Raw genomic sequence first — 21882 nt, forward strand, 5'->3', positions numbered from 1 at the left:
AATAGGCATTTTTCTTCTGTTGAATAATAGATCAATTCATACCGAAAGCTTCAACTATCCATGTGTTATTTTTTCATTTGGACTATTATTGTGTTATTTTTTTCATTCAGACTAATAATAAGACATCTAGTCAAATCAATGAATAATAATAATAATAATAATAATAATAATAATAATAATAATAATAATAATTAACAAAAGACAACAAAAAAACAAAAAACAAAACCAACAAAATATATCAAATCAAAATGTGGTTTAAAAACAATAAAATAGCAAAAAGGATGCATGGATGAATTAAAAACAATAAATTCTATATATTATGGGTACATACATCAATTGTTAGGACCCAATAGTGAAAGAAGAAAGGTTCTGTAATTGCCAGATGTCTCCGAGTGAACAGCATCTGTCAAAGTTTTGCCGTACTTTTTATAGTACTCTGCTTTTATATATTGCATATCCATCTCTGTCCTTGTCACAATTACTCGAGTAAGAGTTTTATCATCAGTTCCCAACCCTTTCATTGCTTTTCGTAACACCTGTATTATCCAAATTCATAGATTAACTTTTCCATAACTGGTCCATCGAATATTATTTAATTAATCGATTATCCATTTATAAATAATAAAACCAAAAAGAAAATGCATCGGCTATTTATCAATACAAATCTACATAAGGATACTTATATAATTATATGAAATAAAGAGTTTTAACTTTTACATAGTATTACAAATGAGTATTTGTCCTGCATTCTTGGTGTCGACCAAATATTAACAATTTGTTGCTCTATTGTTAGGAAGCATAAACAGATGCTATGTTGTGTCATATCTCATCATACATAATAAATAAACATACACGATCTAAAAGGTCATGGTCATACATAGTGATGAACCCTAAGAGGTACTAGTAAGTAGAGTCACCCCTTCCGGTTAATAATGATATAGGTATATTCGAGTACAAAATCATATATCAAATATACTTTAACGTGGAAAGAAACATTATACACGCAAATTGTCTCTTTCGTTCTTCTTTAATTCCATTTCCCTAAGCTTACGTCCTTCTATAAAATACTTTTCAGCCATCGTTTATCCCAGGATACAACACTTAATTGAAAAATAAAAAGTAAGCCAATAAAAGTTCGATGCTACAATAAACATACCTTCGCAAAGTATTTACCGGGATTCTCAGCCGATTGCAAAATTGTTACAAGAGCATACTCAAAGTTCCCAGAAGTTTCACTTTTAATAGCCTATAAATATGATACCATGTCATATGGGATTTAATTAAACCAATGAAAGTAGGATGCTATCATAGACACATTGATGGTACCTTTTTAAGTGTGTTCCCAAACATATTTTTATATGCAGAACTGACTGCATCCATATGTGGGCGGCTTCTTTCACTGAAAATGCTTCTAAAAGTTCTCTCATCAGTTCCCAATCTCTTTTCCCCAGCATTAAACAATGCTTTAGCATCTTGCTCCACTACTGTCCTATCAACATCTGGCCCTTCACTTCGAGGCATACTTATATATGCGATAAGCATCTACAACAACCAAAATTATGCATCTTACCCTCATTACATGCAGCGAATACTATTACATTATTTCTTCCTATAGAAACATATTATACAATACAAAATTTACCCAATTTCATCTAGATGCAAAATTAATTTTCAAATTACAATGTCTTAGTGAAAAAAGTGACACTACAAAGTTTTAATAGAAACAAGTTGCACTAAATAAATAAATGAAATAACGTTCTTATCTCTTGCATTTATTCCATTGCATTATTATTAAAAAAAGTGACACTACAAAGTTTTAATCGAAATAAACTGTACCAAAATAAATAATTGAAATAACAAGTTGTAGTATAAAGTCTTTGAAAAATGTAATTAATCGTGTAAGTGACATGATCTCAACTATTGGGGTAGGCCAAAAATGAGTTCTTTTTTCTATATACAAGTTAAGGGTCGAATCGTGAAATAGCAATGCCTTTTCATATATTTGTTCATTATGAACTCCTATTTTTATATTTTATTTTGTTACATTAGATTATCATACATTGAAGAACTTGTTCAGTTATAGGAATTTCATTTAATAGAAATCAATTTTCATTGTTGTAATTGGGTTAAGTTTTCAAGGTACATTGTGTTAATAAGAAAAACAATGGAATTACAATGCTTGTAATTGGTTAGATTTTTCAAAGTATATTTTACGGGAAAAAAAATGCAAAACGATAACATCTAGAATAAAATATGAAACTATTAAATAGATAAATGAAAGTTCATGTTGCATTTATCCTAATGAAAAAATATATTTGTCATGTTTGGTATGTATCGTTTGAGAGCGTTTGAGAGCATCTAGCTTCTAGCTTCTAGCGTTTGACAAAATACTCCATTTTGAATAGAAAGCCTCGTTCATCACTACAAGCTTCTAGCGTTTAGTTCAAACAAAACGCTACAAATCCAAATGTTATTTCATGTGGTGTCTAACAAAAGGCTACAAGCCACCCGCTACCCGCTACAAGTTACCCACTACCAGCTACTTTTGCCGAACACACCCGTTGAAAAAGGTCTCCGAATGCATAAATGAAAAAGTCGTACGTAACTATTGCGGCACCAAAAAGCTTAAGATTTTCTAAATAGAATATAAGGGTTAAATCCAACTATAGCAAAGCACTTATATATATATATATATATATATATATATATATATATATATATATATATATATATATATATATATATATATATATATATATCACTTCTTTAACATCCTGCTTTCAATCTATTACCACTACGTCATTTTGAAAATTCTTTCAAACTATAGGACCATTTATCTATCAAATTTTGTAACGAATACATCCTTGTAATGGTCGGTAATAGCTAGTAAGATGTATGCTTTGTGTGCTCATTTGGTCACTACACAAAAGTTTTTGTATGACTACAATTATTTAACATTCAAATTTTGTATTAGTTATATACCGGATAATAGTTTCTTACGTGCTGATTTTGAAATTTTTTTTTCCATATTTACTATGTACATCACTAGTTCATAACTCGTAAGAACCACAATTATAAAATTAATAAAACTTTTATAGTAAAAATTCAAAATTATTAATAAATAATTTCAAATAAATTATTAATTAAGAGATATTTTTCAATTATATAAAATTATAATTGTTGATTTTAATAAATACATAAATTTATATCACCTTATAATATATATTAATTTTATTTTATTTTTTATTCTAATATTATTAATTTAATGTAATTAAAGTGTGAAATTTGAAATGAAAAATCAAATGTTAATTTAATGTAATGAAATTTATAATTTTATATTTTAAATGGATAATTAATAAATTGACATGTGACATGATAGATAGCATATAATATTAATAAGGATTTCTAATATTATGACACTTGTCAATAGGAAAAATAAACTTATTCATTTATTAAAATAGAGAAGATTATTCTAAACGTGAAAATAAGTATTAGAAGGATTAAATGATCGAAATCATTACACGATTACATAAAGGGGTTTTAAAAAACACTAGGGAAGTCAAAGAAGGACAGAGTGGCTAATGGGTGATCGGAGTAAATTTTTAGTAGGAACATTGAAGCAAACAAATGGCATACTCGCGAGCCTAGATAGATGGCATACTCATGACTTATGGGCGTAACAATTTAATTTTAATTTTTAACATATAATAAATGGTTATTAATTAGATTTAGTTAGGCCATATAATGTCATGCAGTTTTTACCGCCAGTATGTTTATGTGAAAGTTATTACCGGCGGTAAATACCGTCCCGATGATATTATTTTCAGTGATAAACTACCGTAGGTATGCCTTCACTGATCTCTCTCTCCACTCTTACCGTTCAAATTCATTATTTCCCCTGCTCATTCTTAATAGCGGTAAATGCTAAAAACTACACCCTAACCATGTTGACAAGTGGCATGAATGTTAAAAATGTCACAATCAGCTTATGTGGAGTAGCATTAACAAGTGATATTACATAGATAAATAATTTAATTGTTAAGATATTCTAAATAACTATTAATTATTTTTAGCTAATAAATCTAACTTGACAAAAAAATAGATAAATTAGGTATTACTGGTTGCAAGGATGATATTGATACAAAAATGACTTAACCAGAACAAATTGTGTTTAGTGCCTAGATTGAGTGCACTGAAAATACCGAGAGGGTAAATTTGAACACAACCATTTTCTAAAATACAATCGCACAATATGAAATGCCTATGATCAGATATTTGTCAAAGTACCATGCACTAATGAGAAATTTGATAGTATAATGTTATAATAGAAATATATAGAAATATAATGTTATAATACATAAAAAATGAAAGTATGATGCTAATCTTTGCACTTAGCCCATTGATATTTTGGGAATAAGCTTTGAAAATACGTGTATAAAAGGAACAAGTAACTCGATCCCAACAATATATCAGCATATTTAAAAACATAAGGGTTAAATCTAAGAAAAAGAAAGACTACTTTCATATATTTGTTTATCATAACATCCAACTTTAGTATCGTCTTGTTACATCATTATGGACTACCTTCAAGTAAACCCCCTCTAAAACTTACTTATGTTAGAAAAGAAATACTAAAGTGGGCCTTAAACCGGGAGGTCATAAAGAGTCAGTGTCATGGGCATCTTTGTTTTGTCACTAAATTTTATTCAAGCTTATCAGTTAGTATCCTTATAAAGTTCCAACACTCTGAGTGGTGGCCTATAAAGTGGTATTTTGGACCCAAAAAGAGGCATGCCAATTTGTATTAACGAGGTTGTTCTCTTTTTAAGTATAGATTGGTGTTATGATCTTATATTGTTCAAATATAAATTGGATTGGTGGCTTATAAGTCTAGGTTTTACTATTTTCCAATAATCCTCTTCATTAATATATCTTAAACTACACAAAAAATGGGAAAGAGTGACCCACAACACTTTAAATCATGGTAATTTTGTTGATTGATATAATATTGAAATGTGATAGGAACAATATAGAGGATGGAAAAACATATGGGCTAATCTTAATAGTTGCTGAACCAAGGACTTCTGGTGCTGTCCCATCAATAGTCATGAAATTAGTTAAAGATGTATATTAAGCGAGACTATAGAAGTGGGTAAGATTATTTATCATGTCATGTGATCTGAGGAACATGAATTAGTTATCTAGTTGGAGGAAAAAGTTAATAGGCATGTATTAGGGTTTGATTTCTAAGCAAATACAATAGTTAGAGTAGTGTAATTTTCAATCCCAACAAGGCGTTCTTATTCTTCCTTGGTTATGGTAAATTTGTTTTCTAATGTCGAGGCATTGTATGATGTTGAGTGATGAGTTCCTTTAATTTATGGTTAAGTGCTTCTTACATGTTTGTTTGGTGTGGTGGAATTCATGATAGTCGTAACAACCAACATCTTCAGTTGTTGAAATAGTTGCTTGTGATTCAATAGTTCGGTCACTATGACGACCCCTTCAATCCCCTCTGTGACCCATGAGATCTTTATCAAGAGCCATCACTAAATCCTTCCCGGCTAACCAAATCACAACCTTCGCCTTTGAAGTCTAACCATAATCTAGTCGTTTTGGGGTCTCAATTTGTTGTTCTTGGTCTCAATTATTTATTTAGTAATTCTTGATCTTAATTAATTGATTGTGGGTATTGATTTGTTGTTTCTTGTCTACAATAATTAATCTAGGTATCAATTAGTATTTTGGATCTAGACTCATTATTTCTATCTCATTTAATTTATTCCTACTCTCAATTAAGTATTTGTGGTTATCCATTTATTGTTTGTAGTCTAAATTAAATGTTTATGGTATCAATTTAAGTCTAAAAGCCTCAGTGTACTAAAGATGTTATTATTATCATTTGTAGTTTACTTATTTTAGATTATAATAATTATAGTTTAGTTTATTGCATATTAGAATGGATATAGTTTACTTTTTCGTAGACTATAATTGATATAATAGTTAAGGAAACTCATTATTTATTTGTTTAACTTGTCGTTAAACATGAAATATCAGGCACTTTTTCATAACTATTGCTACATAGCATATAGACAGCTTATCGTTGTTGTCCACCGTTCGCTATAGATAACTATGGCTTTCATATCGATACTCAATGGAAAAATATAGTTGAGCTCCTCATATACCTTTTTAAATTCCATGACATAAGTAGTGAGAAACGATCTTGAGGTTTCCCATGATGAAAGGACTTACAAACTCCATATATTCGTTATATGTTTCTTTGTCTATAATATAATAAGGCAAGGTAGTACATGAGTTCCTTCACATATTCAAAGTTGCTAACCAGAGAAGAGATAAAAGGCTCGAATTATTGAAAATCTGCAAACATAAACAATCATCTTTGTAACCATGAATTAGAGCCATCACCTTTAGGGAGTAGATATAATGAGGCTGCAAATTGCTTATTTATCATTTATATCTATATCTATATCTATCTATATATACGTGTAAAGGAAGGAAGGATTTTTACTTGCACCACATGCATTTGAAACCTCCATGACTCTACAATTTATTATAGCTCAAACCACATTCATTTAAAACCCCCATCATTTAACTAATACAATTCAAAAATCTTCTTAATAAAAATTTAACACTCAAAGGTTTTATAAATTATACTATGTTTGATAATCACTTAATGAAACGTTGACTATAAAAAGATCAATCTTTTTGGTAGACATGCATACAAATCACATACAAACTTCACAAAGAAAACAAGCCTAATAGGTTTTTGTGTTAGTTTGAGATCCTATTACCACTTTCCGAGATATGTTATGATGTTATAGCTTTTAATTTGTAAGTTTGTTATATGCTAATTACTTTTATATTTTACTTGGTTTTGGATTATTTTAATACAATTGGTGTATGTTGTACTTTAATCATTAATATATATTAGATCAGATACATGTTACCGATCATAAGCTATATATCGTGTTGTGGATAATATTTAATTAGATATGTTAAATATGATTGTTTTCTTTTTGTTCTCCTTCAAAAAAGTAGTTAATTAAATGTCATGAATATTTTAAATTTTCCATGTAAATACGAAAGATATATTTTTCTTTTTACCACATTTATGTATTTGAAACTCCTATTACTTTTCAATTTCTTTCTAGTAACGATTATAAATTGGTTAATAAGGTGAAATATGTGCAAAACCTAAATTGTAATCCTAAAATTAACTAAACTTGAATATTAAATTAACATATTTTACTTCTACTTAGTTTTGATATGTTTACTCATTAGTCACTCGCGAGTAAAAATCATTCAAACGGTTGAGATTATGTAGTTATAATAGATGTCTATATTATCATATAATTTAAAATAATCAATATATTATATCAATTTAGTATACGAATTATTATATAAAATTTAACAACAACGTTATTGTTATATTTAAAAAAGCAGATATTTGTAAAGATTTCAACTATATAGGTGTTTCTGCGCAACGCGCGGGCATTCGCCTAGTATATTATTTAAGGAGAAAGTACAAGATTATGTGTAGAGGCAGTAAGCCTAAACATAGGAAACCCTACGTGCGCATCTACTAACTGGGAGAAAGCTTATAAGTACAATATTTATATTTTAACACGAAGTGAAGTGAATGAAATTTTAGTGTAATTAGGAAACATAACTACAATGGAAGGTTCTAATGAATAAATTCCACATGAGTGGAAGGATCTTGTTAATTCCTACATCTATGTGTTCCAAATGCCTCAATGCTTACCACCTTAGCGAGGTAACTAATATCCCATTTTATTCAAGAAAGGTTGTGATCCCGTTAATGTGATACCTTATAGATTACCCATACTATTAAAAGGATGAGATCCAAAATTTTATAAAAGAGATGATGGTATCATGACTTATTCAAAATCGTGAAAGTCTATTTTCTAGCCCATGAAATTGGGTAAAAAGATGGGAGTTTGAGGTTCTACATAGTACGGTGATTTGATATATTTTTGATACCTCTCGTAGATAAATTATTAGATGAAATACATTGAGAAAGTATGTTTTTTTCAAATATATACTTCAAATCAAGGTATTACCAAATAAGGAGGGATAAAAGAATACAATCAAAAGACAAATTTTCACACACCTAAAGGTCTCCATGAGTTATTGGTGATTTCGTTTAGACTGGTCCATGCCCCCATGAAGTTTTAAAGTCTTATGAATGATGTATTAAATCCTTTTTTAAAGAAATTCATATTGGTTTCTTTAACAATATACTTGTTTATAGCATATCTAAAAAGGAACACTTTAGTCATTTGAAACAGTGTTTTCACTTTTGTCCCAACCCAAATTATATGTAAATCACACCAGAAAAAAGAAGAATAGCTTCTTCTTCTATGATGACATATGCAGCAGATTCAATGGCCTTAGTTTACACATTCTTTACTCGAAAAAAAGAGTGAACTTAGAAGGATTCTCATCAGAAGGTCAGGTCAAAAGTCGTGCAGAACACCTTCTTTCTATGTCTTGCCATTCTTAATGTGTAGCTCCTTCTTATGGCGCATTTCGGGGAGAACCAGCTAGCTCTGGGTTCGAGTGGTATTTCACCCCTAACCACAACTCATCCGCTAATTCTTTAACATCAATCGGTTTGCACCTCCACTTAGTTTCACCCAAGCTTCATTCTGGTCATGGATAGATCACCCAGGTTCGGGTCCATAAGTAGTGACAATTGCCCTATGAAGACTTGCTTTCGCTACGGCTCCGGTGGGTTCCCTTAACCAAGCCACTGCCTATGAGTCGCCGGCTCATTCTTCAACAGGCACGCGGTCAAAGCCCCGGGCTCCTCACACTGCTTGGGAGCTTACGATTTCATGTTCTATTTCACTCCCCGATGGGGGTTCTTTTCACCCTTCCCTCACGGTAAAAGTGTGAGTCTATGCAAAGGATATTGGGTTATCTTAGTCATAGCATTTCTATGGAGGGTGTAGAAATGGACAAGACTAACATCCAATCTATGTTATACTGGATATTACCAAGAATAATGAGTAAGTTATGTGTATTTTTGGGTGTGTTGGGATATTATAGAAAGTTTTTCTAACACTATGAAATTGTCGCTCCTTTTAGGAATTTCCTAAAGAAGAACCAGTTTGTTTGGACAAAAGTTGCATAATAAGCCTTCGGAAAATTAAAGGATTCCTTAACAAAATCTTTCGTACTAAGGTTCCCTGATTTCCTAAAACTATTTATAATTGAACTGACATGTTTGGGTATGGTTCGGCTATTGTTTTAAAGGAAAATGAATAATCCATCATTTATTTTAATCAAACCTTAGGAAAACAAGAACAACTCAAGTTAGACTATGAAAAAGAATTAACGGTGGAAGTGATGGTACTAAAATGGCGATAGTCAAGTTAAATAAGGTGTCAGAGTCCATAATAATATATCATGATCGATTCTTTTTAATTAAATTTTGAAAAGAATTTTAAAATTTACAAGGGACACATTTATCGTATAGCACAGCTTACCATCTTTCAAAAAATGGGCAATTTGAGGTGGTTAAAATCTTCCTTTGATAATATTTGAGGTGCTTGTCTCTTATAACATAAGTAGTGGCATAACTGGCTATTATTGGTGGAGTATTGGTATAATATGTCTTACCATCTTAGTTTAAAAAAACACTCATTTGGAGCAAGAGTTGTGGGAGACATAGCATCTCGAAAAGCTAGAAAGTTCCAATTCTCCTTGTAATTGTTCAATTGAAGCTTTGAATTTCTATACAAACATTCGATTTGAAGCTTAGAAGCTTTGAATTCCAATAAACATTTGTAACATCCGATCTTCTGAGGTATTATTATTTTATTTAAAATTTAATTTCAAAGAATTCTACCATACGTTGGGCATAGGATAGTCTGCAACGATGTGCGTAGGAGGGAGTTGGATGTGGGGATTAAGTGACCTATGTTGGGCATAGGATAATCTACGTTGGGCGTAGGATAGCATAACCAAAACCCTAATCTTTGGAGTTGTGAGCCCAATTTAAAGGCTCTAATGCTTTGAGGTCCTATCCATTCTCAGCCACCAGACTCCCAAACAACCTTCTTGAAACCCTAGTCACTATTTGTGAGTTTTGAGCTTTTGGAGTGATTTGTGTTCACATTGAAGGAAGAAGAGTATTGTGGAACCATTTGGAAGCTCAAATCAATGTAGATCTAGGATTTGCATCGACTCATCCATCTCCAAAATGTATAAAGTTTCTACATTGATGATGTTTCTTGTTAAATCTTGTTATCCTTGACTATTTCATGCTTTCGTCCCCATAACCTTGGTTTACATGAATATGAGCTACTTACGACCATTTGAGTATCATTTCCAAATGTTTTTAGGGTTGTTAAGTCATAAAAATGAAAGCTTAGTACCTGTCATCCATCTATGCATGAGTTTTTTTAGCAATATATAGCTTTCAGGACTCAGGTTTTGGTTTTGGCTCCTTGTGACCATGCAAATAGATAATGTTAGAGACTTTATCCATTAAGAAGTCAATATGGTAGAGATTTGAAAATATGAAGAGTTCACCTTCTATTTTAAGGACTTAATAATTAAGTTGTTTATTAGGAGGCTACGTTAGACGTAATTTTCCTTATCTTGGGTATAGCCCTGATTTTGCCTGTTTTGCCATCTTGAGCTCAATAATGGGTGTAAAGTTGCATGCTAGGTTAAGCGTAGGTCAGCTAGAGTTGATTGTTGACTTTTTAGCCATTGACTTTGACCAAGTTTTAGTTAGGGTCAAATTGAGGATTTTGGGTTGTAGATTGAGACTTGGTCCCTGTTCGCTGTATAGGTCACCTGTAGAGCTGGTTATCAGATAAGTAATCATCACCGTTATCATTTTGACTACAAGGTGAGTTTCTCAGTATACTCATGGATGTTGTTATGTTATAGTGATCTATTAGATTGGTAAATTTGTATGATTGCATGTACTTGCTAGTTATTAATATCATGTTTGCATATATCGACATATTGTGGTTGGGTTAAGGCGGTACGGATTTGTTTTGTAGGCCAAAAAACCCGGGGCAATCTATTTGAGAGGTTGTGGGCCCAGGGGCAGTCCAGTCAGGAGATTGTGGTCCTAGGGGTAATCTAGTTAGGAGACTGTGGGCCCATGGGCAATGTATTTTATATTGTAGGCACGGTGTGCATGCATTGTTTATGTGTTGTTATGTGGGGTATATTGGGGGAAACTCACTAAGCTTTGGCTTACAGTTTTTGATTTCAATATTTTCAGGCATTTTTGTTGATCAGGGGAAAGTGAAGGTGTGATTGTACACATCATCCTATAATTTTATGTTTTAAGAGATTAACTTGATGCTCTGATTTTTCTTGGATGTAATTTGAATACAATGGTTGTTTATATATCGTTTCTTGTGGAAATGCTTTTATGAAAATGCAAAATTTTGTCATGGTTTCGAGGATGTTCCAAGTTAGTATCAGAGCCCTAGTTTGAGAGAACTGGATGAATAATCGTGTGATTCTAGACTCAAACTGTGGAACTAGAAATTAATTTTTCATAATTAAATCTAAAATAACAAAGGAGAGGATGCGATTTTTACAATTAACTGAAACCCACGGGTAGTTATTCCCCAAGATACAGACTTGTTTTGTGTATTGATGATATGATAGAATTGCATGCAAGTTTGTAGGTTAGGGATATTTAATAATTAGATGATAGAATTGCCTGATTTATGATGACTGATAGCTTAGGAGAACTTCTTGATTTTCTATATGGAACTGACATTATTGCTATGGTTGCTTAGTGTGTGCATCACAGTAATACATAACTAAGATTTTATTTCCTGAGAATGTTTGATTTAGCCTTATTTCTTGTTCCTTTTTTGGATGTAGGCTTAGGGTAGAATTAATTATTCAACTATCTATCGAATCCATTGTTATGCATCATTAGCATACACAAGGCGGATGCAGGGTTAGTGGAAGTTTCATGAGTAAGTAGGCCAGCATAAGGATTGAGTAGCCATTATTGATATTGTGAGTACGGGATGTATGTGTATCATCATTGCATGGGTTTTTAGGCTAGGAGGTCCGTGAAGATCCTTGATACAAATACGGGTAAGTGTGGAAGGTATTATGGGCCCATACTACTGAAAGTACATTAATCATACGTGTATCAAGGAAGTCACGAACTCCAAGGAATTAGTGATCCAGTAGTGATATGTTAGTATGAATTATGACTTTTTTGATACGTTTTGGTATATTTTCAGTGTGATGGTCACTGGAGGTTCAGTCAGGAGATGATGGCATGGAGAGGCCAGGTTAACTGATATTAAGATCCACGGGATGATAACCACTTAGGTTACCATGTCAGTTAGGGAGGCGGTATTCGAGATGTTTGGGTCTGTGAAAACCATTATGATTGAGTTATTCGATGAGCGTTATGTCGTTGTTACTAAGGCTGCTACAGCCGCAACCACTGCCGTTATTGCTACGGGACTCCAGGGGAGAGGGAAGATTCAGTACCATGACTTCACCAACTTGAAGCCCCTGGAGTTCGACTTGGTCAAGGATCCGATCACCTCCATAAGGTGGATATTTTATGTGGAGGGTTATTTCTTTACGATTTTGTTCCCAGACGACCAGTAGGTCAAGTCCACCTTGAACCTTCATCGTTTGGGGATGAAGGATTGGAGAAAGCTGGTAACATGTGTTTATTCTCATGCAGAGAAGGCTGAAATGTTTTGAGAGCAGTTCACTGAGTTGTTCTGAACTGACTATGTTCCACTGGTTAATAGGGAGATGTTAGCCTAGGAGTACCTGTCGTTGTAGCATATTATAGATAGAGATCACCAATATGATTACTAAGAGACGTCTTTTCTGCCCCGAGTATGTTGCGTCGGAGCAGGTTTAGATGGTCATTTCTTGAGTATGCTTAAGATTGGGATCCATGAGTTTGTGTCGACCCAGAGGTATAATTCCCTCTCTAAGTTGCAATTTTTCTCTCAGAAGAGGGATATTTAGATTGAGACCCAAAAGTGGGAGAATAGGCATGCCCCAACTTAGACACAGCCAATGGTGAAGTGGTTTAAGCTCGTTGATTCACGATCTGGAGGCCAGAATGGCCGCACTTGTGGCAAGTGCGGGAAGATGTATGGGGGAGTATGTCGGTCAGCGATAGGGTGGCACAATTCCAGCATGGAAGGTTATTTTGAAAGGGATTGTCATTAGCAGGCTCCACACTGACCACCAAGATTTGTTACCACTATGATCAAGTTGGCCATGTGAAGGCCAGTTGTCCATTACTTGTTGCAAGGTCAGTACAGGCACTATCTCTGACCACTCTTTAGATCACATACAGGCGCTAGGGGAGGGTCGAGGCCTCGAAGTCCAGGGGTCACACATTTTATCTCACAGTAGAGGAGGCTAGGGGGACGCTTGGCATCGTTAGTGGTATGTGTTCATTTATTATTCTATCAATTTATTTCCTATATTTTTATGTTTTTATTTATGGTAGGTACCTTCTTAGTGAGCTCATTGCCTACGCTTGTGCTTTTTGACTGAGTTGTGAGTCGGTCTTTTGTATTTCCATACTTCAATAGAATTTTGATATGACCCGTAGGGAGTTGGAGTGTTTGTTGCAAGTTTCCATTACCAATGAACACAAGGTTTGGGATTCGAGTGTGTTTCATTATTGTACTTTGGAGATATCCAAGGTGTCTTACCTGATTGACTTGATTCCTATCCCTTTGGGGGATGTATACATGATCGTGGGAAGGGACTAGTCGAGCGGGTTTGGATCCGTGATCAATTATGAGAGATAGCTGGTGGTCGTTTATACCCCAAGTGGGGGAGAACTAACCTTTTTTGGAGAGGGTACCAAGGTTGGTTTAGCTACAATGGCTAGGTAGTATATCTAACATGGATGTTCGGGTTATCTCTCTTGCATGTTTGACACTCAAGTGGAGGGGAGAGTTTTGGTTTCAAATGAGCTAGTGGTCAAAGAGTTTCTATATGTTATCCTAGGGGATTTACCTGGAGTGCCTCCCGTGAGGCAAGTGGAGTTCAGGATCGATCGGATGCTTGGTGCAGCCCCGATTGCTAAGGTGTCGTATCACCTTTCACTAATAGAGATGTATGAGTTGTCCTACCAACTGCGGGAGCTGTTGGGCTAGCAGTTCATCAGACCGAGCAGTTCACCTATACTGATTTTGTTCGTGTAGAAGAAAGATGGATCTCACCATATGTGTATAGATTATCGAGAATTTAAAATTTTGACAGTGAAGAATCATTGCCCACTTCATACGATTGATGATCTTTTATATTAGTCCTTGGATGCATCATGGTTCTCCAAGATTGATTTGAGGTCGGGATACCATCAGATGAGGGTCAAAGAGGAGGATATGGAGAAGACTGTATTATGAACTCATTATGTTCATTATGTGTTCGTGGTGATTCTGTTTCGGCTCACCAACAAATCGACGACGTTTATGGATTTGATGAACCGGGTATGTAGGTCGATGCTCGACCGGTCGGTTATGTTTTCGTTGATGATATTCTGGTCTCCTCCAAGACTACGAAGAAACATGAGGAGCATCTTCAGGAGTTACTTAGGGTACTGAGGATGGAGAGGCTTTATGCCATGTTCTCCAAGTGTGAGTTCTGGTTACGAGAGGTCCAGTTCTTGGGACACCTTGTCAATCAAAACAAGATTTTGGTAGATCCAACCAAATTTGAGATAGTTATGTTATGAGAGGTCCCAATGTCCACATCTGAGATCAATATTTTTCTGGGGTTAGCAGGTTATTATCAGAGATCCATTCATGATTTTTCCAAGATTTTCGTCCCCCTTAGTCGCTTGACGAAGAAGAGTGGATTTTCGTTGGGGTCGTGAGCAGCAGGCTGCATTTGAGACTCTAAGGCAGAAGTTATGTGAGACACTGGTATTGACCCTTCCTGAGGGTGTTGAGTATTTTTTGGTATTTTGTGATGCGTCGATCATGGCTTTAGGGTGGTACTCATGCAAGAGGGCAGGGTCATTATGTATGCATCCAGGCAGTTGAAGCCTCATGAGGATAGATATCCGATGCATGACTTGGAGTTGGGGTTGTAGTAATTGCCCTCAAGATTTGGCGACACTATCTTTATGGGGTTTGTTTTACCATCCATATAGATCACAAGAGCTTGAGATATCATATGGATCAGTCGAATCTTAACAAGAGGCAGCGCATGTGGCATGACATATTCAAGGATTATGACTGCGAGATTTTTTAACATCCAGGAAAGGCTAATGTGGTCGCCGACACTTTGAGGTGCAATGTGTCTAGTACCCCGTTGGAGGTCTCTATTTGAGGATGACCATCGACTCATGACTCTTGAATTTCATTAGGGAGGCTCAAACCATGTGAATCAGGAGGAAGAACTGGAAGAAATAGAAGATCAAGGGCCAGATTGGCAGATTTATCACTGATGGTTGCAGGCTTATGACCTAGTGCAGGTGAGTTTAGGAGCCAGTTTATAGTGGGGTCCAATAGACATTCATGGTGGAGGCACATAAGTCCAGGTTCTCGATTCACCCTGGAGCCAGGAAGATGTATCGAGACTTGAAATTTAGCTATTGGTTGCTATGCATGAAGTGAGATATAAATTGATATGTAGAGAGATACATGGCCTATTGGATGGTCAAGGCAGAGCACCAAAGACTGCATGGCAAGTTACATCCCTTGGAGGTTCCTATGTGGAAATAAGAGCAAATTACCATGGATTTAATCACCAAGTTGTCGAGGACGGCCAAGATATTTGATGTCATTTGGGTTATTGTTGATCGCCTAACTAAGAGTGCCTATTTTCTTTCCATTCGGGAGAGTTCTTTGGCCCAAAAATTGGTTGACGTGTATATACGCGAGATCGTTACTCGCCATGGTGTACTGGTTTCTATCGTGATGTGTGGTTCACTTCCTGGTTTTGGCATAGGTTGCATGAGGAGTTGGGTATGAGACTCCACTTCAGAACAACTTATCACCCTTAGACTGATGGTCATAGTAATCAGACTATCCAGATGGTCGAGGATTTTTTGAGGGCTTGTGTCATTTGTTTTGGCCAAAGCTGGGACTCCTAACTTCCCTTAGCTTAATTTTCGTACAACAACTATCATTCTAGTATTGGTGCACCTATATGAGAGGAAGTGTCATACTCCATTTTGTTAGGGAGAGGTCGGCCATAGGTTCACAGGAAGGACTAAGGTGGTTCTCCAAATGATGGAGCTTATTCAATAAATCAGACAGAGGTTGCAGACCGCTCAGATTCGGAAGATGAGTTATGGTGATAGGCATCAGCCCGAGTTGGAGTTCCAGGTTGGGGGCATGGTTTTGCTAAAGCTAACACCCTGTAAAGGTGGTATACGCTTCAGGAAGAGGGGCAATTTGGGTCCCTGATTTATTGGAACTTTTCTAGTAGTGGCTAGGGTGGACAAGGTGGCCTACATATTAGATCTGCATGATGAGGTTAGTTAGATTCACATCACGTTTCACGTTTCTTAATTTCGGAAGTGTGTGGTTGATGACTCGGTGGTTGTTCCATTAGATGACATCCATGTCGATGAGCGCCTAAATGACGTGGAGATATCGATGACTATACTAGATAAGAAGATGAAGGCCTTGTGCAACAAGGTAGTGCCCTTGGTCAAGGTTAGTGGCAGTATCAGAAGGCTTCCGAGTGGACTTGGGAGCCCGGGGCAAAAATACATGAGCACTATCCAGATCTATTTGCAGTCGAGGATTTCGAGGATGACATATAGCTCAAGTGGGGGACAATTGTGACATCTGACATTTTGAGGTATTATTGTTTTATTTAAAATTTAATTTCAACAAATTATACCCTGCAATGGATGTAGGATAGTTACCTACATTGAGTAAAGGAGGGAGTTAGACGTGGGGATTAATTGACCTATGATGGGCGTAGGAGCGCATAACTAAAACCCTAATCTTCGGGGTTGTGAGCCCTACTTAACGACTCTAACCCGTTGAGGCCATCTCCATTCTCATCCACCCCCCCCCCCCATCCAAATGACCTCCTTGAAACCCTAGTAACAATTTTTTAGCTTTGAGCTTTTAGAGTGCTTTGTGTTCACTTTTGAAGGAAAAAGAGTATTGTGGAATCATTTGGAACTTGAAATCAGTGTAGATCCGGAATTTACATCCTCCTGTCCATATCCAAAGGTATATAGTTTCTACCTTGATGATGTTCCATGTTAGATCTAGTTATCCATGAGTATTTCATGTTTTTTCCACATAACCTTGGTTTACCTTAGTATGAGCTACTCCAGACCATTTGAGTATCTCTTCCAGATGTTTTTAGGGTTGTTAATTCGTGAAAATGAGAGCTTTGTTACTCTCATCTATCTATGCACGAGTTCTTGAGTCTAAGGTCAGACCTTAAGATCTGATGAGTCAAACACTCTATATGCTGACCACTAGTGCCATTGCCAAGATCAGCATCAACGCCAACATCTCAAGCCTTATCAATGCCAGCGTGTAGATAGTTATCTTATGTAATCTTTGTGTATTTGGTAATTATACAAATATATATATATATATATATATATATATATATATATATATACACACACACACACACACACACACACATATATATATATATATAGTACACACACACACGTATATATATATATATATATATATATATATATATACACACACAATAGATAGTAGATCCGATATCTTGGGGATAAGGATCGGTTTTAGTATAGATTAGATATAATCCCTTCATTGAAGGGATTTACTAGTAGAGTTTTGTATATATTCAACAATTATGGTGAAACCCTAATGATAATGTCTTGCTGGCCGTATTTGTGACAACCCATTTTCTTGGTGAAAACAAACCCTTTTTTTTCGAGAAAGACAACGTGGTGAATAGATCGTGTTTTCTGTTCTTTGTTTGCTTAATCACTTTGTACTTGGTTATTATACTTGAAGTGTATCCAATCGATACAACCCTTTAATTGGTAATAGAGCAGGTTTTTGATACACTCAAGTAATCTTGTCGACTTACTATGATCCCAAATCTTTTGTTCTCAACTACATTCCTCCATTCGATGAGTACAACTTCGGCATGTGAACTGTCAAGCATTCTTCTCAGTTGGTTTATGAACTTCTTGGACTCTGTTGGGAAAATTTTGGAGCATTACGCTAATGTCCTTAAGAATAGTGAGAAGATCAATTCCATGGATTTGAATTCCTTGTTTGGAAATCTGCGAAATTATAAACAGACCAAAGCTCTTCATAAAGACATCATGAAGGACTCGAGCAAGGAAAACTTTATAGCCTTTTTTCTCGAAAGGAAGCAATGAAGCTTATCAGTGAATCAGATGACTTAGATTAGGGTGAAGAGAGTGGTGAAGAAATCACTGATGAACTTGTTGCCAACGCTGATCTTATTGTCAAACGTTATGAAGAAAGCAGATCAAATAGGGTTCAAAGAGCTCAGTTTAAGGGAGGCAGTTCAGCGAGGAGATCCTATTCAGAGAAGAGTAACTCATGTAACTGTTTTAACTATGGAAGCCCTGGCCATTTTTCCAGGGACTGCAAAGAGAAAAAAGAAGCCCAAAGTCCAAAGAACTATGAAGTGTTGTACAAGAAGGTGTTGGCTCACATGAAGTAGGAGAACATCTCTCTGCTAAGAGCTTTAACTGCAAAAAAGAGGACCGTTAAGAATGGATGGTAGAAGAGGAGACATACGAATATGAGGATCTGTTTGTTAAAGGTCTTATGGCTCTTATCAATGATTACCCTAATGGTAATCTCAACATGTGTGACAATATTACCTCTCAAGCTGTCTAAGGGTTGAGTCAAATATCTAGAATATACTTGGTTCCTTGATAGTGGGTGCTCTAGACACTTGACTAGTCTCAAGTCCCTCTTAATAGATTTTCTGAAGAAATATGGTCTTATTATGGTTTTTGGTGACAATAATGAAGAAGTTGTCATGGGAGTTGGAACATTTGAGTGTAAGGAGTTCAAGATGAAGGATTTTTTCTATGCCAAGTGTCTGAAAAGCAATCTTATCTCCATCAGTCATCTTTCTGACGCTGGTTATAAGGTTCTGTTTAATTTTCATGAAGGAAAGGTTCTTGACTCTAAGAACAAACTTGTGCTCACAGCACTTAGGGACATAAACATTTCTATGATTTGATTTTACCAAAGAAGTATACATTGTACATTTTGCTACTAACATTGCCAATGTGTGTTCTTCTCTCTCACCTTCTAAAAGACTTCGGATCCCTTGTCTCCATCTCGACATTCATCTTAACTGATTTGATCAGTGTGTCACTCCTTCGATGCAACATCTTCAGACTAGAACTACTTGAAGCTCTCTGTATATTTTCTTCAACACCAACTATTCTCTCCTTGATGCTGATGCTCACGCTGATTCATATGTTGCATCATGTTGATGAGACCAGATTGGAGATAATTGTGCCTAAATGTGTTCTTCTTGGCACATATATCTTCCTTCTAGAACAAACTATCTTGATTGAAATGGGATGAAGTGAATTTAGGTAACATAGCACGTCTAATTTCCATAGACGATGTCACTACAAAACCACTTCCCCTCTGAAATCCAAATACCTGTTCAACAACCCTTTGGTACCCTTCTCTTCTTTCATATATCACAATGAGTGGAACCTTCATGTTTTGTCTTGATGACTCTCACAACTCGAAGCTTTCAAAGATTGGATCAGTTTAACTCGTTGGTTACAAAGACTGGCTCATGTTCTTCTTTTGTTCTTGTTGAACATGAAGCTTGCAATCAATCTAAAATACTTGAACGATGAAAGGCATTCTCTCTCTCTCTCTCTCTCTTTAGTTTCTATGAATTGTGTTTTAAATTGATGCATTTGATCTTGTTTGCTTACTCTTTTATAGACAGTTTTGAAGGGCATATATCTCAGAAACTGGAAGTACATTTATGTCTTCTCAATTCAAAATATTTGATAGATCGAGTCTTTGTCATGTTTCTAAAAAATCTGCAAAGTATCGTCTTTAGAATATTCCCTTATTTGACTAACTCTTTTGTTGTATTCTTATATTATTTATTATTATCTCATGTACCATATTAAATGAATTGATGGGGAACTCTAAAGATTTAGACTGCAACTTAACTCTATCATACGGTAGTTAAACCACTTCTTGTTGATGAGTTAACACCGTTTTATGATTCACTCTGAATCCACCTCAATGTGACTGAAACAATCTATTCTTTCCTTAATTTCTACTTAATTAAACTTTACGATTCACTGTGATATACCACACACTAGTAAAAGTTTGAAACACTGTGTCGATGGTTAGTCTATGTACCGTAGACTATCACACGTACGAACCCCTTATTCGCTTACATTCTTCATTAAAACTTTATGATTTGGTGTAATGTACCATACGCTGATGAGAGCTTGAAAAATCTATGTCGATGGTTATGCTAAACCACCACACCTTATCACACGCATCAATCCATTCTCTCCACACATTCTTCTTTAAAATTTTATGATCAAGCTTACGAAACAAGACATTGATGAGAATTTAAAAAATTTGTCTCGATGGGTATATTATTGTCCGTGATATATCACGCACCTACCCATTCTTTCCCAACAATCCTTCTATTAAGAAGTTAATCATTCACTGTATTAGCCATACACTGATAAAACATCGACACTCTTTGCCGATGGGTACATTTGATACCGAAATGTATTACACGCATCCTACCACTCTTGCCATTTTCATCTAATAAAAGTGATTAATGAGTCAGCATATGAAACCACATGCTAATGAAATCTCGCAATACTATGTCAGTGAATGGTAGTTCAAACCTATACAATCAGGAGACATCAAAAACTTACTAGATTACATGTTGCAACTCTGATATGTTGATTGCTTCCACTGATGATTATTATCGTTGATGCTATGTGTCAATTATGTAACTTCCTTATCTCAATGGTAACATTTGGATGACTATCAAGACTCGGATCATTATCTTGAAGCACGAGATTTTTAAAGCGGTCTTTTCTCTACTAATGATTACACAAGGGTAAAGAGATTTTCTTATAAAGTAAGGGAATTCTCTCTCTCATAGGTTACTTTGCAAAGCAGTTTCCTCTCTCGAAAAATAATATCTCAACCATCATCTCCATCAAAGCTTTCATCATCTCAAAGCCTATGTAGGAGTTTGCTCCTATCGCCAATGTTGTCAGAGGTCATCATGCCCCTGATTCTCCCATCCTCATTCAAGCAAACAATGTGGCATTCTATGATGTCATTCCAAAACAGTTTGTGAACTAAGGAATCACAGACTTTGTCTACTATGCAAAAAGCTTCCCTCTTTGATATGCCTTCTGTGACTTCCCGCAAATATTCTACCCTAAGCAAGTATGTAGTTCTATTATTCCTGCTCTATTGATTCTGATGCTCAAACCATTACCGGAACCATTGGAGATGATGAATCTAGGGTTACCATTGATGTGGAATCCTTTTGAACTGCTCTTCATCTTCCTCGTCCAAAAAACTCTTCTAACACTCCTTCAAAGTAAAAATGCACGTCCATTCGTGAAAGATTAAGTTATAACCTTTCTCTTCAGGCCACCTCTCGTGATCCATCCAAATACACTCGTCGTTAGTGTTTTGGTGTAGGGTGGAAGTAGCTAACAGGGGAAATTGATAAATGCCCTGGACACAAAACTGGGAGCTTGGATAAACTTAATCTTTTTGAGCAAACAATTTTATATTCCACGGTGTGCAACAAGAGAGTGGATTTTGGTTAATTCTTTATAGATTAACTGATTGATTGTATCACTAGGAACAAGAA

At 35.3% G+C, this 21882-nt stretch overlaps 1 protein-coding gene across 1 annotated transcript in view; it reads right to left on the reverse strand.

Annotated features, from left to right (window-relative positions):
• Positions 1-289: 289 nt before the first annotated feature.
• LOC145094801 (annexin D5-like) overlaps positions 290-21882 on the reverse strand; it is a 29690-nt gene continuing 8097 nt past the window's right edge. Inside the window, exons 4-6 of the mRNA XM_079032836.1 lie at positions 1327-1542; positions 1157-1246; positions 290-536 (exon numbers count right to left, since the gene is read on the reverse strand). Of these exons, the coding sequence (XP_078888962.1) occupies positions 333-536; positions 1157-1246; positions 1327-1542 (510 nt within the window). The 3' untranslated portion in view covers positions 290-332. The remainder of the gene's footprint in view (positions 537-1156; positions 1247-1326; positions 1543-21882) is intronic.

Source organism: Lactuca serriola, chromosome 3 (genome assembly GCF_051521515.1).
Source record: "Lactuca serriola cultivar US96UC23 chromosome 3, Lser_US96UC23_V15, whole genome shotgun sequence".
NCBI lineage: Eukaryota > Viridiplantae > Streptophyta > Magnoliopsida > Asterales > Asteraceae > Lactuca > Lactuca serriola.